The sequence below is a fragment of the Asparagus officinalis genome, chromosome 3, assembly GCF_001876935.1.
Source record: "Asparagus officinalis chromosome 3, Aspof.V1, whole genome shotgun sequence".
Lineage (NCBI taxonomy): Eukaryota > Viridiplantae > Streptophyta > Magnoliopsida > Asparagales > Asparagaceae > Asparagus > Asparagus officinalis.
The window spans coordinates 22,038,016-22,056,015 of NC_033796.1; the positions used below are offsets into that span (position 1 = coordinate 22,038,016).

Genomic DNA, 18,000 nt, shown 5'->3' on the forward strand with positions numbered 1-18,000 from the left:
GGGAGCAAGGCGCTGGCCTAATACTTGTTAGTTTAACTTAAAGCCTTAATTTCTAATAAAATATTCTCCTACAGTGTCAAGGTCGGCATCCGGTTAATATTCTCATCCCATGGCCTAGAAATATCTGCACATTCTATTAAGAAAAATTCTTTAAGGACCCAAAATATGGGACCAATAAAGGGGACAAGTGAGGTGTCCCCCTCCTATTGGATAATGAGTTGGTTATCATTAATGATAACCAACTCATTATCCAATAGGAGGGGGACACCTCACTTGTCCCCTTTATTGGTCCCATATTTTGGGTCCCTGTAGCAAAGCTCTTCTATTAAGGCCTATACCAAGGTGAGAGTAAATGAATAGCCCAAGTTTCAATGGGTTGGATCGACATAGTATTGGGCCTAGCCCAAACCCGAATCGGTGTTACGCCTCCAGCGGTCGCTTCGTGAGTCGCGACCGATTCCCCGTCTCCATTTGATATTGCCGGAAACTCCGACGGTCATCATTCACAGCCAAAACTAGGGTTTTTTCTATTTCTTCCCCCCTCTTGTTAGGGTTTTACGCTAAATCCGACTCCATGGCCGACGCTCGGGTACTTTACTTTCTTCGCTTATTTACATTTAGTGATACTTTATCTCGTTTAGTCACTTTTTTTATATTAGAATCGGCCTTGTTTCTGTTGTTATTCCCTGAAAATTTAGGTTTAAATTAGAGCTGGTCTTGATATACCACACCTATGAAAAGAACTTAAATAATGTCGACGTTGATGAAAGAAGAATGTTGAGAATGAACACCGTAAGTATCAAGAAGGATGATAAAAGTAGGTGGCTTGCAAATTATAGCTTGCAAATTAAGTGTTGGTTATGTACAAATCTATTGTTAAGTGATTCAAGTGTAACGTTTTATTTATTTGTTTGTTTGTTTTGGCAGATTATTATTATTTATACAGGTTGATGATACCTGCTTAGTTTAATCTATATAGCAAATCTATGTTTACAATTATCCCTTTATTGGAGCATGGTGCTTTGTTTTTATGCATGAAGTTGGCTCCAAGGAGAGGAATCGAAGAACAATTTTATATCCAAGGCTCATGATTGAAAAATCAGCCATATGTAGATAAGACAAATATACATGCTAAAAGATATGCTTGTCAGGGACCTGTTTTTATCTTTGCATCTTCACATATAGGAGCCTCGTTAACGTTGTACGTATGTTCTAGTTTAATGCGTATCGATGTTCGACATTGTTTTCATAATCACGTGTTTTGTAACACCTCCTGTGAAATTTTGATTTCCATTCAAGTAGAATGATAGAATGTATCATTAATATTTGATCAGATTGTCAATTTGTTTTACTGTAGACATGACCTTTTTCCCTCTATTACATGATTGTTTTTGTTGCTTGTTTACTTAATTATATAGCTGTTTTACTGTTATAGGTGAGTATTGGTTTCTTGCTTCCCCTTGGGAGCAATCTTGCCGTAGAAAATTCTGTTCCAAACATTCCAATTTATGAAGGGATCAATGTTATTGGACGTAATAACCTCGCCATAACTGACAAGCGAGTGAGTCGGAAGCATATCAGTTTGTGTGCATCAGTTGATGGGTCTGCTGAAGTCACGGTGGTATGTGACTTCTATTAGAGACTATGTTGCTATTTTGATTAAATGGAAATTGACTATTGACTTTTTTCCTCGAAAGAATGACTGGCTTTCGGCACATTAAACACTTACAATAACTCTGAGATATATACGATGTTTCGTTTGATGGTAGTAAGTAGTGCTTATAAGATTTTATATACACGTCCTGCAATAAGTTGGTAGATTTGTTATAGCTATTTGTTCACCAAGTAAATGAAAATAAAATGGTTATAACGAGTTATGCAGTCTGAAATTTATTTTTATTTTGGATTGTCTTATAGGAAGGTCCAAATCCAATAGTTTTCAAATCAGGGGATCAAAGAAAGAAGATTTGTTCTCAAGACAAGTGCCCAATTACCCATGGGGATATTCTTGAGTTGATTCCAGGGAATCATTTATTTAAGTATGTCATAGAGGGCAGACACCATGAATCTTCATCCACATCCAATTTATGCCTCTCAAATAAAGGAAAGAGATGCATTGAAGATGAGCCTTTAGCTATCAAGAGAAACCGCCAGTTCCACGAAGACGAAGCTATTGCAAGAACACTCCAGGTGCTTATGCATTATTATACATTTTGAAAGCATTTGTATCACACCTTTTGCATCACTGTTTCATGTATTAGCTATTGCCAGTAGATTGCCTTATTTCTGGGACATTAAATTTGTTGGAAGAACCCTTTGTTGGAAGAATCCTCTATGAACTTAATTTTCAAAAGTAGAAATTTCAAAAAGTAAATCTGTTTTAACTGCTGATGGGGTGGGACAAAATGTTTGTGGGATGAGGCAAATTGTGTTCACGAAATGAAATGAAATGTTTATGAAATGACGTTGATTATTGTAGGACTTTCATCAGATAGCATTACATCCACATGATACCTAATCTGCTGATTTGATGGATATACCACATTATGAAGCGATTAAAGGTGAAATCCATAAACACAAAAAAGAGAACCACGCTAAAGGACCAGGATAAGGTTTCAAGATGGTCAATTAAAATGATAAAGGATCAGTAGGATAAAAGAACAGTGCTACAAATGCTGTTTCGTTGACTATGTGGCTTGAAACAAGCAATTCCTTTAGGAGATGCAAGTCACAGGACATGTACTTATATGCTCAGAAAGATTTAATTTGCGCCAGCTATTTTCTCTAGCTGTGTACTCTAAGTTGCATGGAAACGGGCACGGGTACTGGTACGGGTGCGGGTACGGGACACGGCAAAACTGTAAAATGTAAGGTACGGGGACACGACTACATATATATTGAATTAATACTATACATAAGATAAATTTTCCCCCCTTCATGTGTCATTAGAATTAAAATTCCGATCACATTTTTGAGTTTCTTTTATCATATTGATTATCGTGAATTGTAAACTACTTATTTTTTTTACTAGACATCTAAACGACCTATTAACTATATAGTTTTAAACTTGGGTATGGACTGAAACGAATCCGACCCGTATCTCATTAGTTTCAAAAGACGGATGTGAAGTGTAAGCTCTACGTCCAGGAAGTCATTGACAAGTGTTTTAAATTAACACATATATCGTATAATTGAGTACATGTTTAATAAATGCATGCATATATTCAAGAAGTGTCCATGAAGTTTGGGTACGGGAAAGTGTCGGGTACGTGTCCGGTACGGGTACGACTTCATTATAGAAGTACCCGGGTAGTGTACTAGTTTAAGCATCTACGTGAAAACGAAATCAATCAACTGAATACAGTTTTGAAGAAAATAGCAACAGAATGATACTACAAAGATGATAAGTAGAAATTTCCTAGTATGATAACTTTCTTGATTCTTTTTGACATTTCCGAGTTTTATAAGATCGAGAATAATACATTGGTTGATGCTGGAAGAAATTGGCTTCCTTACAAAATAAAGAAAGGTGCAGGTACTAGTTGGACTTTAGGATTATAAATTCGTAAAATATAATTCACTGCAGACTGGGGAAGTTAGGTGTACAAGGCTCCACACACGAGACCTTTGGCATGTTTAATGTTGTCTAAAATGATCAATTCCTCATTTAAGTCAAAACTCTCAAATATATTTTACGCTCTCAGATCCAGATAGTCCAGTACACTTAAAATCTCTCACCCTTAATTATACTGTTTCCTTGGTTGTTTTTATTTTTAGATCTGTAGCATAAATAAGTAACGTTATATTTTACCTAAATTCTTAGTTGAGTTATCTCTTTTTGATGATAAAGGTCAAATTCTTGTTTCTTCTAAAGTAGAATTACTTTATCTATTCATTATTTACACTTAAAGTTGGTGAATATTTGTTCTGTGATCAATTTTACCCTAGATTTTGTACAGAATGAGCAAGCTATTAGCAAGATACATGATAACACATCAGCGATCACCAGATATGGTGGCTCTCAGTCAGATACTGCTATTGATTTAGCCTCTGGGAGTGTGGAGTCCATCCGTGACTTTCACATTCCTAAGGATAGGTTGGATCTTACCTTCCAGCTCATGCGAGTCCAGGGCCTTCCGGCATGGGTAAATTCATCTTCAGTTGCTATCGATGATGTCATACAGGTCAGATCTTTTGTTAGCACTGCAAAGAAATAGACAAGTAATATGTATGTTTATCCTCTCTCTTTTTTTGTGACTTCTACGCACTAGTATTGTACATGCTATGTTTCAATTCCAAAGTACTAGATGAATTATAAATGTCTATGAGTAGCTCAGGAAAATATGATTAGTATGATGTTATCGATGAAAAAAGTAATTAACTGAGTGAACTGATTGTCATAAACTCATGGTCAATAAAGCACGGTTTTGTTAGATGATTGGTCTAGGAGCCCGCAATGCATAAGCTGGTTAAGCTTTGATTAAATGAATAATATGGAAGTACATAGATTCAAATTATATATGTGTATACAGGTCAGATCTTTTGTTAGCATTGCAAAGAAATATGCTAGTACTATGCATGTTTTTTCTCTCTCTTTTTTAATAACTTCTATGCACTTGTATTGTACATGTGATGTTCCAATTCCAAAGTACTAGGTGAATTATAAATGTTATTAGTAGCTCAAGAAAATATGATTAATATAATGTTATTGATGAAAAAAGTAATTGAGGGGACCGATTGTCATGGACTCATGGTCAATGTTCTAAAGCACAGTTTTGTTAGATGTTGAGTGTAGAAGCCCATAATGCGTAAGCTGATTAAGCTTTGATTAAACAAATAGAAATAGTGCAGAAGTACGTTATTTGAATTACATATATGTATATGTATATGTATATGTATTGTTAAAATAGCCAAAATCAGGAGAAAATATATTAGAATATGTATGCTCAAGGAACAACCATAGGCATATCAAGAAGGAATACCATCAACCACTACAACGAGAAATTTGAATAAAAATAAAAATAAAAATAAAAACAATGAAAGAAATCAGAAAAAAGTTAGATACATGCCCCCAGCAATCACCATACAGTTGTCATATTGGAAGATTTCTGCAGTTACACCTGAGGCCATTTAAGGCTTCTGCAGTTACACATGAACTTGTTTATCAAAAGTCTATCCTTGATCTTATCAATATAAAGGTGGTCTTCAATATTATAGCATGATCCACTTTTGTAGGAAATCGTCTATTTTCATTCATCTTAAGATTATCTCTGCATTTATTTCAATTCCTATATCTGGCCATTTAAAGAATCATTTTTAATCAATTTTTTTAGATAGAACATATAAAATGTATCAGACACAACTAATGTAGTTAATTCTTATTTGGGCTTGCGAAAGCAACTAACTTTTGACTTGCTCAATGGATTACTAGGGAAGCGTGCTTGTTGCTATTCTTTCAAATTATATGGTCGACATTGACTGGTTGATGTCTGGTATGTCTGGACCCATTCAGCAGTTTATGAGTTACAAATTTTTTTGTGTTGTTTTATATTTTCACTTGTTTAATGCACATCACTGGGCATTGTGACTTGTAGGTTGTCGAGGCAAGCTATTAGTTCAACATATTGCATGAGTACTCTGAGAATCTGATACTAGAAAATTTTTTATACTTGTTTATAAGAAAGGAACAAATATACTGTTTTTTTTCTTTTTGATCCATTTCTTTATGCTATTTCAAAATGCAATAACTTTGGGAACATGTGAAGCTATATTTGTTTCCAATTATGAGGATGTTAAAAAAAAGGAAAAACATTTTTCTGTACCACTCCGAAATCAATTAAGCATGAGGATGATCACTTCCTTTCCATAATTGCTAGACTAGTTTCTAGTGATTGCTTGTATTGAATGAAGGAAGCATGGTAATCATATTTTCCTGCTTTCAGCTGCAAGTGATCATTGTCCTACATCATTAACTGTTTGCTTTCATAATGCCCTGGCATCTATACATTACTTGCTTTATTTTTCTGGTTATACAACTATTTTTCTATTATTTAGGCATATGTGCCTGTTTCTATTTACTTTAGCAGAATGGAATCACTGTCTCTTCTTTAATTTATTTTTCTGGCTTGCACCATAAAAATTCTTTCCCCCTATTTTCACTGGCTTCATTTCTTGTTTTATTTGATGAACTGTAATGAACTTCAGTGTGTTGGAAATTTTTCATGTTTCTACTTGTTTTAGTTGGAAACTCGGGATGAAGTTGTCTTTCCTCAGTGAACTTTTTATTTCCAATGGATGACCATTAAGTTATGGAACTTATGAACGCCCTTAGTATTCATTTTCCAGTTTCTAAAAATTTCTGCTGAAATTTCTTCTCATGCTTTTATACCTTATTTTCTTTTTTATCCCTTCGGATCTATAGTCTAGTGTAATATATCTTCACATGTATTACAGTTCCTTGTTTCTTCTCATTTTTGCACCTCTGTCGTATATTTTGAAGTGACAACTATTAGTTTTCGTAGCATGCCCGAACTTGAGGAAGATTCCTCATGTGCTTGTTATTCATGGGGAAAATGGTGCTACCGCGGAGCATTTAAAGGTAATGTAATTCTGGTGTCTTACAAATTTTATTGACATGACATCTGTTGATGCTTGATGTTGCAGAGGAACAAGCCTGCCAATTGGATTTTGCACAAGCCTCCACTTCCTATATCATATGGAACACATCACTCTAAAGCAATGATTCTGGTGTATGCAACAGGGGTGCGTGTTGTTGTACATACAGCGAATTTGATTTATGTTGACTGGAACAATAAGACTCAAGGTTTATGGATGCAAGATTTTCCCTGGAAAGATAATAACAGCTCGAGCAAGGGGAGTTCATTTGAAAATGACCTAGTTGATTATCTTAAAACACTCAAGGTAGTTATGTCCATTTTCTTGCCTGCATACTTAAATGTTCCTGTTTAATTATTTTACGGTTTATATGTCATCATTTTGATGTGTCTATTGTGCATGGTGACTATCATGAATTTGAAGATAAAAAGAAAGGGAGCAGATCACAGAACTTATTTATAAAATATATTCCTAAACAATTTTTTTCTTCTCTCTGTAGATAGTAAGCTAACAATTTTATTTGGGTAAGTTCTCTTTGTTTTCTTATTCATTAACCCATGTTGAATTTCAAAATTTTAACATTTGTTGCTCATCGCCTTGCGTGCAGTGAAGAAGATATTTATTGTATTATAGAAATTAATCGATCATTCAATTACCAAAAAGTTTACTAGTGAAAGGTTTTACTGTTTTTAGCCGACATCATCCTATTTTTCTTTAAATATTTGAAGCATAGAGGCATCATTTCCTATACAAACCAAGGAACAAGATTTCGTCTCAGATTAAGCCAATCAAAACCTAGTATGGTTCCTAATTTCAATTTTTCCTTCTCAATTTTACTTCTATACCAATTCCAAATCAATAACTACTAAGATTATCGATAGCAGATAGCGTCACGTAGTGGTGAGGCACCGCTCTATTGTGGCAAAATAGCGGCATAAAGCGCAAAGTCAAATAGCTGTCTAACTTAGATATGTATAAGTATTCAAAAAAATTAAAGAAAAATCTAGAAAATCTAAAAGTACATATGTGATGATCTAAAGAGATTTTAAGTATGAAATAGATATATAACCATCACATAATACTGAAGACAATTGGAGGAGGGCTCAAAGAGTCGTCGTCTTCGAGAAGATAAGCTGGACGGTGAGAGGACTACAGTAGGGGGAGCTCATAGTGAGAGGAGGTGTTGTGACAATGAGAAGAGTGCTGAGGGAGGTGCTAGAGGCTGTAGGAGACGACATGAAGATGCCGGAAGTTGCGGGAGGTGTCAGGATGCAGTGGGAGGCAGTGGCCGTTTTGGGAGGGCCATGGTTTTTTTAGAGTTGGATCACGAGGGGGAAACTCATGAGAAAAAACATTGATCGGTAATGGCTTAGAACATTGGGTCTTCTGGTGCGGGTGAGTAATTAAAAAAAAAAAAAACCTAAAAACACTTTTAAATAGCAATTAAAAGCGGATTTTACATGCAATTGTCTGCTATTCACCGCTATGGCACGCTATTGGCCGCTTTTGCAAGCAAAAAGTGCATTCTTCCTAATATGTCAGTACTAGTGGGCGATAGCATTGCGGAAGGGGCCGCTAACGCTATTAGCGCTACTATTGTGGCGTTATTTACCGTTGTTTATAACAATGATAACTACCAACCCTGTGTAACTGTGTTCATTCTTTAAAACTGAATATATATACATATATAAAGTAAAATTCCTATAAACTAAAGTGGATAGGAGTCCTTTCTCCACCAACATTTTTATCCATAAAATTTGTTTTGATATTAGTGCTAGCATATCATACAAATCAATGCACAATTACCAAATATAGTCTTGATGTGTAGCACAAATCTCAAAGCATAATGAAGGGATAAAAAAGTTGGTAGACAAGTGCTTATATCCACTTAAGTTTATAGAAGTTTAACTCTCTCTCTATACACACACACATACACACACGTATACATACATATATATATGTATATACATACATACGTATGTATTCATATATGTATGTATATATATATATGTGTGTGTGTGTTACATACATATACATATATACATAGTATATATAAACATATATGTATATATATGTATGTATGTATGTATGTATGTATGTATGTATCTGTATTTGTATATATGTATCTGTATACAAATACATATACTTATCTGTGTGTGTGTGTATATATATATGAAAAAATAGAGCAACTTGGTACCAAGTTGCTCCATTCAACTTGGTAGTGATGTGGATTGATCTGGTCCCTACATCTACCATTGAATTAGGTGAAAAGTAGTTGAGCCTCTATTTTCGAGTAATGATGTAGAGGCCAGATCAGTTCACATCACTACCAAGTTCAATGGAGCAACTTGGTACCAATGTTCTTTATTTTTCTCTCCCTATATATATATATATGAGAAATATGGGTATGTTTGGTACCAAGCATAAAATTTGTGTTTGGTAGGGAGGTGACATATTATCCTCTACTTATTCAAATGGGGGGACCACATTCACATGGGTTGAATGTGGTCCCCCCAATTGAATGAGTGGATGAGAATGAGACACCTCACTACCAAGCATAAAATTTGTGCTTGGTACCAAGTATACCCATTTTTTTCTCTCTCTCTCTCTCTCTCTCTCTCTATATATATATATATGGAGAGAGAGAGAGAGAGAGAGAGAGAGGATAAGGGGGGAGAATAGGAAGATAGAACTTGAAGGTTACCTAGAGAAGTAGATTCTCTTGGGCAGTTGAATACCTGCATCTGACCAGTTTGGAATCTCACTAATTTTCGTAATGACTCTGATTTAAATGATATGAATTGCAACTAAGTGATCCGCTCTTACAAGTATATTTCATTTCATCTGCTTGTTATTCTTTTTTAAGGGCTATAACTTATCTCTGCATGCTAAACTTTTCCTGACAACCAAGGTTCTCTTAAAACATTATTTTCTTCAGAATTGTGGTTGATTTTGTAGCTGAAAGGACTGATATAATTTTGATGTCTACGTGCAGTGGCCTGATTTTGATATTACCCTTCCTGGGATTGGCAATGCCAACATCAATGCATCCTTCTTTAAGAAGTTTGATTATAGCAGTGCAGCGGTATCTTCTCATTCCATAAGATGTACATGTAGATGTAGTATTAATATTTTACCCTTTTATTCCATGAAATGTATACGTAGATGTAGAGTTAATACTTTACATTTTCATTAATCTATATTATGTCACCTTATCTATTAGCTTCATGTTCCAATGATTCATATCACATTCTTATGTTGTTTTTTTATCTGCATGATTGTTTGTCTTTGTTGCTTTTATTGAAAAAGAAATTAAGTTTGGTTTTTTAGTAAGTTAATATTGTTCATTTTGCCTTCCTAATACTGTTATCCATTTCAAGCTACCCAAATCATCAATATGTTTTATTACTTGACTTGTCCTCTGGATCCTGGGTTTTCTATTTATTATTCCTAACCTTTTCTGTGACCAGGTCAGATTGATTGCATCTGTTCCAGGGTACCATAGTGGTCTTAATCTTAAAAAGTGGGGTCATATGAAACTACAAAGTGTTCTTAAAGAGTGCATTTTTGACAAAGAATTTTGTAAATCTCCGCTTGTTTACCAGGTATAAGAGACCTTTTTTCCTTACAAAATTATCTGTTTCATTCCTTGCTAGTACTGTCCAATGTTTGTTCTTTGCTTTTTGCACATATATTTATTATTTATGGCTTGTTCTTACTTGGTAAACGTGCAAGACTATGTCTTGTATTCTAGTCTTTATTGTGAATGATATATGTTTCATTAAGAGATTACCCATCTTCTTTTAGAAACTTCAGATTACCCATCTTCTTTTAGAAACTTCATTTTCAAAATTCACTCGGATGTTTCAGGAGTGCAGAACTCTCCACGTGACACCTTGTGATCTGAATTATGGTGAATTTCTTTTCCGCTTGTCCCTTGCAAACTAAACACCTAGGAGAATGAAAGTTCCTCAGACTGAAAGAATAATAAGGAAAATAACCAGGAGGTATGACATGCCTCTGACATTGTATTCCATCCAGCTACTGTGAGCATATGATCTGATTGTGGCGTCATTCATTATAATTGTCTTTATCTGGATGTGACTTTCTTCTATTTGCCTAATCAAATTTAGATTTGGAGTTCAATCCAAACACGTAGCGAGGGCTTGCCATGTATATTTCACCCGCTATGTGATTAAATTAGGTAAAAAATAGTTTAACAGAGATTTGGGTGTTTGTTATGTGGATAAGTATGCAAATTGTTGGTACATTTGGGTGTAGATTTTGTATGTGCTTCTTGCCAGATAGGTCTTTGGCCATAAAGCAAAAGATTATTTTTTGTGGGCATGTGCAGGTTCAAGAAATCACTTTAAATAATGTACTTTTCTTCTCATTACACAATTAATAACAGTGTCAACACAATGGGCTCGCTACTATCTTCATTAAATACTTCAGGCTTTTTAACTTTAGTCGATGCTTCCGTTTAAAGCCTTTTGATTTGTGAGCCATCATTGTATAGTCATTTCAAATGGATTCAAACAAGTTCAGTGCATATTTTTAAAATTTTATTATTGGGCATGAAATGCTCACTTTTAATTTTTCTCCCATATAAGTATTTATACCGCTATATTTTTTTCCCCTTTTACTTATGCATGTCTTATTTAGTACAATTTGGTCCTGTGATCTAATAATCTTGACCTTTTGCAGTTCTCATCTCTTGGTTCTTTAGATGAGAAATGGTTGGCTGAGTTTGCATCGTCACTGTCGTCAGGTATGACAAGTGATAAGTCGCCTTTGGGTGTAGGGATACCCCTTATAATCTGGCCTACTGTGGAAGATGTCAGATGCTCTTTAGAGGTATTACAGTGACAGGAAGTACCAAGTTTCTACATCTCATTTGTTTCTCATACAATTTTGAATCTATTACTTAATAATCAATTCATTATTCAGCTTAGGCTTAGGTATCCATATAACTTGTTACATTGTAGTTGTTGAACAAGACAAAAGGCTTAGTAGAAATCTGTTGAATTTTGCTGAAAAATCATTGAACTTTTTTCTTTTGTTCATTCCAACTCTTGATGTGGTTTTCTAGATATGAAATATCATTTTCATCTTCAATGTTTTTTTAACAATTTATTCATTTTGAGTTTTGAGTTAAAAGGTTAGCATATTTGGACTGCTAAAATTCTACTTATGTTATTATATGTAAGATGTATGTTTGAGAAAGAGGAATAATGGATTGAAATTAAGTTATATGCATCAATTTAAACCTCGACAAGAAACCTCACCGACTCTCGTTTTTCTATTTGATGGATCCATTAGATTGTGTTATAGAGCCATTAATATCTGTTTGTTCTTTGAATTTTTGGTTCAAATTATTTTGTTAACTAATGCTTTTGTCATGACTTTTTTGCTTTTAATCTTCTACAAATATTTTACCTCATCTTTTATGAAGTTTTGGTCTGGTAAACTGAAGTTTTCATTGTGAGTAGACCAAAACTCCAAAGAAGATGTACCAACAATCAGAGTGGTTGAAAGTAGCTCCATTTTGTCATCTCAAGTGGATCTCATTATAGGATATGTTTGGTTATAGAGAGTGTTGTAACGACAAATGTAGTTATACTTGGATGTAATTGCAACTCAAGTTGTTTAATGTTGCAAAGCTGCAACACTATAATTTGAGCACGGATGAAACTCCTAATTTTTAGCGTATTTTGGTGTGCAACAACATTTTCTTGTTGCAACCATATCAAACAAACACTCATACATGTAGTTGGAACAACATAGTGTTCCAATTATGTTAATACAAACACAACCATCATGTTGCAACTACATTTGTTGTTCCGACCTCTCTAACCAAACACACCCATAGTGGACAGAATTATTGTGAATAGGACGAAATTTGTTCTAGCATTTGATCGACCGATCATGAGTATATGAAGGTCTCAATTAAGATCCACAAGGATATCAATGTATATATGGTGCAAACACAACAGTCTGTATGGAATTTTTTCAAGCATTCCATTCACCGATCATGATTATATTGAGGTCTCAGTTAAGCTCCACAAGGATATGAATATAGTATTTGCTGCAATCACAACAGTTTGTACAGATAATTTTACATCTGGTTAGTGCTCTGCTTGGACGTCTGGGAATTATATTCCTTTGTTATTAGTTTTTCTTGTTGGGGTCATCTTTACAATTTTTTGTTGATTATATTTTTGAGGTTTGCTTATTGTCTTGTAACATGTTTTAGGGCTATAGAGCTGGTAACGCTATTCCCAGTCCACAAAAGAATGTGGACAAGGATTTTTTAAAGATGTATTGGGCAAGATGGAAGGCAAACCATGTAGGACGGTGGTATGTGTCCTAATTCCTCTACTGAATGTTCAATCATCTCTGAGGAATATATTCTTTTTCAAAATATGATAATCTTGGAAAACATATTTGGCACTGTTTATTTAACATTAGGTAATCAATTTTTATCCTGATGTAATCCTTTTACATGTGAAACTGCTTTTAATTTGAGTGGAAGAGGGCATGGTGTGATGGCTGTTAACTATTACAACTTACAATAGAACAAGTGTGCTATAGTAAGTTTCACTAGATAAAGATGTTAATAATTCTAACCAATTTCTGAGTAATTTGGGCACTATTTCAGATCAAATGGAAAATGTAGTCTCTCAGCTATTCTAAAGGATTCTCTATGGAGTTTTATAGTTGTCAACATTACTCCAGTGATGTGTGTGCGCCGAAGTTGCTGCAGGCACTGACATCAGTACATTTATATACATCCTCTACTCAGTGATGAATTTTCAATGCAGATCCTATCTCTTCCGGACATTAAACATATCCGGCATTGCTGTGCAGTACTCGCAGTTTGTGTATTACTCTGTTGCATATGCGACCACATATGCTACCGCATTTCTCTGTTGCATATGCTCGATCTTCATGCTGATGTGGTGATGAATAAGACCCAAATTTGAAATCTCCCTTCGGCTAATGAATCCCTTAAAGGTTGACGCTGGTGAATTAGCAACTATACCATGTTTTACTTCCCTAATCAATGTTCATCTTGGTCTATCCCTAGTCCTCGTTGCTCCTTGCACTCTGATCCTATCCTTCCTACCTTCCCTAATCAATGTTCATCTTGGTCTATCCCTAGTCCTCGTTGCTCCTTGCACTCTGATCCTATCCTTCCTACCCAGCGGATTCTGTTTTTTCCCCTCATTGGAATTTTCCACTCTGCCTAAACATAGCATCTCAGTAGCATTATTGTGCATGAATGAGCAAGAAATGACAAGTTGGTCGATCAATAATATGCAGAATGATGGTGCACCATATGATCAATTTCTGCGAAACAAGGTTTTGCTAGAGATACCTGGTAGTTTGCATATAGAGCTGACCATTGTTTATTTAGGCTTTAGGGGAAGTTTATAGCTGTAATTACAATCCTGAGTATTTCACTGAGAAACTTAGTTGAACACCTACTATCTAATTGAAAGAAATAAATACTCTTTAAGTCTGTGATTTGCGAAGCATCTATGGTCGGAGTAGTAGTTAACAGCTTACAGGTCAAATTTTGGACCTTATTTTCCTCTAATTAATTTCTTTAATGGAATATAATTTAGCAAGGACCATGGACCATAATCGTAAATTTGATATATTCTGTAACACACAAAGAAAACCACTTTTGTTTAAGAGTTAACAATGTTTGTATGCTTGCTCATTCTCAGCTTCAAGGATATAGCTTCTTATATAGTTATTTCTTATTTTTTGATGGAAAACTCGTGACCTAATGTGTTATCTTAGTTGCAATAGAATATCTGTTTACTTTGATCTTACTCCATGCCTTGTGCAATTTGAAGGAGCATGTGACGCAAAAATCACTTAATTTACCTTGGTATACAATCTCACAATGCCTTATACTTTTGTTGTTGAAGGTATTTTGCTATCAGGATTTGTTTCTTGATTGACGCCAAAACTAGTTACCTTTCTTCGTATTCTGATGAGCAATCTTATTTTGTTGATTCAGTCGTGCAATGCCTCATATAAAAACTTACACTCGATATAATGGCCAAAATCTTGCGTAAGGCCTCTCTTCTAACAGCTTATATTGGGTTTATTGATTTATATATTGCAAATAATTGTATTGTTTCTGGTTAAATGTTTGCATACTGCATATTGATTTAGTTCTTGGCAACAGATGGTTTCTGCTCACTTCAGCAAATTTAAGCAAAGCTGCATGGGGTGCACTTCAAAAAAATAACTCACAGTTAATGATTCGCTCCTACGAGGTAGGCTAGTAGTGTAGGAACCAATTAATATGTAACACTATATATATATATATATGAGAATAATGGGCATGCTTGGTGCCAAGCATAAAATTGGTGCTTGGCAGTAAGGTGACTTATTCACATCAACTTATTTAAAAAGGGGGACCATGTTCACATGGGTGCACATTGGTTTAATAATCAGAAAGAATGGATGTCTCAATTTGAGATTGATATAAATCCAACTGTAAGATAGTTTGGTTATGTATGAAGGCCAGCTGCATTGCTATACTTACGCTTGTGATCTAAAAAATTTCAGTTGGGGATTTTGTTCTTGCCGGCTACTATCCAGAACCATGGATCTGTGTTTTCATGCACAGAGAGTACTGATTTGAAACAGGTAGGCACACAATATTGATTGACCACAATAATCTATTAATGGAATATTGATTTCTATTCATTTCAACTGTGATATTTCCTTCACTTCAGGGTGCGTCTAAACCATCTGCGAGCAATGAAACCATTAAAACAAAATACGTCACTCTTTGTTGTACGGAAAAGAAGAGTAACCAATCATCTGAAGTGATTCAATTGCCTGTGCCATATCAGCTGCCTCCTCAACCATATACTTCCCAAGGTCTGTTTTCAAACACACACACACCCAAAAAAAAAACGAACAAACAAACAAATATATTCCTAATAGGAAATTTTCTCTCTTTATTTTCAGATGTTCCTTGGTCATGGGATAAGCGTTATACCAAGAAAGATGTATATGGGAACACTTGGCCACAGGTTTAGTTGTATCCAAACTGAGAACCATGACATGTATGTTACAGATTTTGTAGTTGAAAGTAGGATGTGTTCAGGAAGTGGGATCTTGGGTCAGGTTCGTAGCTTGGGTTTCATCGCCGTGGTGATTAGTTATAAGCTATGTTTTTCGCCATTTTCACAAGATAATTTTTTAGATTTTGATCATGGTTAGGATTTGTTGTATTGCTCTACGTTTATTGTGGTGTTCTTTCGTTAGCAAGACGGATCGTGCATTGTTCAGTTCAGTTTTTTCATTTGTCCAGGTGATAAATATCTTTCTCCCATGTATGCATCAATACTGATTTTTGAACGTAGGAGAAAACCTTTGTTTCCCCATCTTTGATTTGATCAACTTGGGAAGCAACAACTATGGATGGATCGGTGTACGGGGATGGAAGCACTTGCCAATTTCCTTTTAGAAGATTATAAATAAACGGCAAATTTTATCTACCAAGACAAGAAGAAGAAGAAGAAAAGAACTACTAGAACCACGTTGTGAACCTTTTATTCCATTATTTTTTTAATACCTCATAAATAGTAACCTTGGTAAAGACGCATCCTTCATGTATACTTCAACATGAAAGTAACAAAGTCTTCAAAATAAGTAAGCCATTTTCTCTCTCCGCCTCCTGCACTAGAGAAAAACAGATACACGATAGATCCGTCACAAACACCAGACTCGACAAGGCTGCGTCGGTGATCCCTAATCACTCGACCAGTTTTGTGCACCAGAATCAGCCTTTGCTCTTGAAACTTCTCCTTGCTCGCAATCTCTCGCTTCAGATTCTCGACTGTGGCATTGTCGTCCACCTCTATGTAGAAGAACCTCCCTGATAGTATCTCCACCCCAACCTTCATCTCCAATGCTGCAGGTTTCAGTTGGGCGTGTAAATAACGGGCTTCTGAGGTCAGGTCTTGATAATTGCTTTTTGGTTGATTTGTTAAAACAATGTAATAGAACGTGGCAAAAGTAAGTAGGAAGAGATTTTTCATCTTAGCCGACAGCTAATAATTTGACCCACGGTCAGTATTCACTGCATGTTGACCTACACGTTTCTTTCTTAACCTGAAAGAAATCTGTGAATCTAATGTCGACTGTTTACTCGAGCTCCCCGTCCTAGCCATTATTTATTTATTTCTATTTATTTATTTATTCCTTTTTTGTGATAACCAGTGCTGTGTTGTTAACGAGGCAAAAAAATTTCAGATACGACATACCAGACTATAGTATATATTTCTCCCTTTGCCTAGGAACATTTATTACTACTATTTAAAAAAGTCTTTTTGGTGTTTTGCCTCTATATAAATCACCCTTTAGGAAAATTCCAAACCCAAATTTGTACACACGATTTTCTATAATCTACAATTTAATAAAGGACCAATTTGAAAAAAAAAAGATAAATAATCATCTTCTTCATAATTAACCCCACTGTCTCATACAATCTATTCACTACTTCAAATTAATTACCCTATTTTTGAAATACCGTATACTTATATTATTTTGTGGAACTATTTTTAATACATGTATTATATTAATCATTAAGGTGTTAGACAATTTATTTATTATGCATAAGGATGTACAAGTTTGTCTTGTTGGGGATGGGTGGCACTAGGGGCACACCCCCAACCACATCCCAAACCACCCCCCCAGTGCATCGGGCCCCACATGAGATTTTAAATTTAAAATCTCATGTGGGGCCCGGTGCACTGTAGCACATGAGGGGGGGTGTGGTTTGGGATGTGGTTAGGGGTGTGCCCCTATCATTTTTACTGCATAATATGCAATCAATGAGAAGCGAAATATCGAACAAATGAAAAAATATAGCAGTATCTTAGAAAGTAAATACCATATGTAAATTTGACGATTTACTGACAATCTTGTACATCTACAATGAGAGATTTGAATTTTATTTCTTCCAGAAATTGTACAAGATTTGATCTTTATTACATTCTTCAAGGAAACCCCCGAGAAAGTCTCTTTCAATCTCGTCAAAGATATTCAAAAACCCTAGAGTTTTTTTCTTTTTCTCTCTCTACAACGGTCTTCAACTCTTTATGTTTCTTGGTGACTCGATTTACAATGAATTTCTTAGAGGTATCTAAAAAGTTTTCCCTATATTGAATCTACATAGGATTCATTCTTTGAGTTGGATTATCAAATCTCAATCATATATTACTTGGAATTAAATTCTATTTGAAAATGTTTCTTTCTAGATAAGCTTTTAAGTCTTAATCCAAGTCCAACTAGGAATATCTCAATACAAGGGATAAATCCTAATTCTTCTTTGATTCTCAACCATGC

General features: G+C 35.0%; 1 protein-coding gene across 2 annotated transcripts; it reads left to right on the forward strand.

Annotated features, from left to right (window-relative positions):
- Positions 385 to 15,943, forward strand: LOC109833351 (tyrosyl-DNA phosphodiesterase 1). Of its 2 annotated transcripts, XM_020400998.1 has the most exons (16): positions 393 to 589; positions 1,436 to 1,621; positions 1,918 to 2,190; positions 3,960 to 4,184; positions 5,432 to 5,492; positions 6,522 to 6,598; positions 6,664 to 6,921; positions 9,611 to 9,700; positions 10,086 to 10,220; positions 11,323 to 11,472; positions 12,872 to 12,975; positions 14,651 to 14,704; positions 14,822 to 14,912; positions 15,208 to 15,288; positions 15,378 to 15,525; positions 15,616 to 15,943. In XM_020400998.1, exons 1-16 carry the CDS (start codon positions 575 to 577, stop codon positions 15,684 to 15,686), a joined length of 2,019 nt encoding a protein of 672 aa, XP_020256587.1. In that variant the 5' UTR covers positions 393 to 574; the 3' UTR covers positions 15,687 to 15,943. The 2 variants fall into 2 exon arrangements, with proteins under 2 accessions (XP_020256588.1, XP_020256587.1); XM_020400999.1 differs by lacking the exons at positions 15,208 to 15,288; positions 15,378 to 15,525; positions 15,616 to 15,943 and having other exon boundaries at positions 385 to 589; positions 14,559 to 14,704; positions 14,822 to 14,917.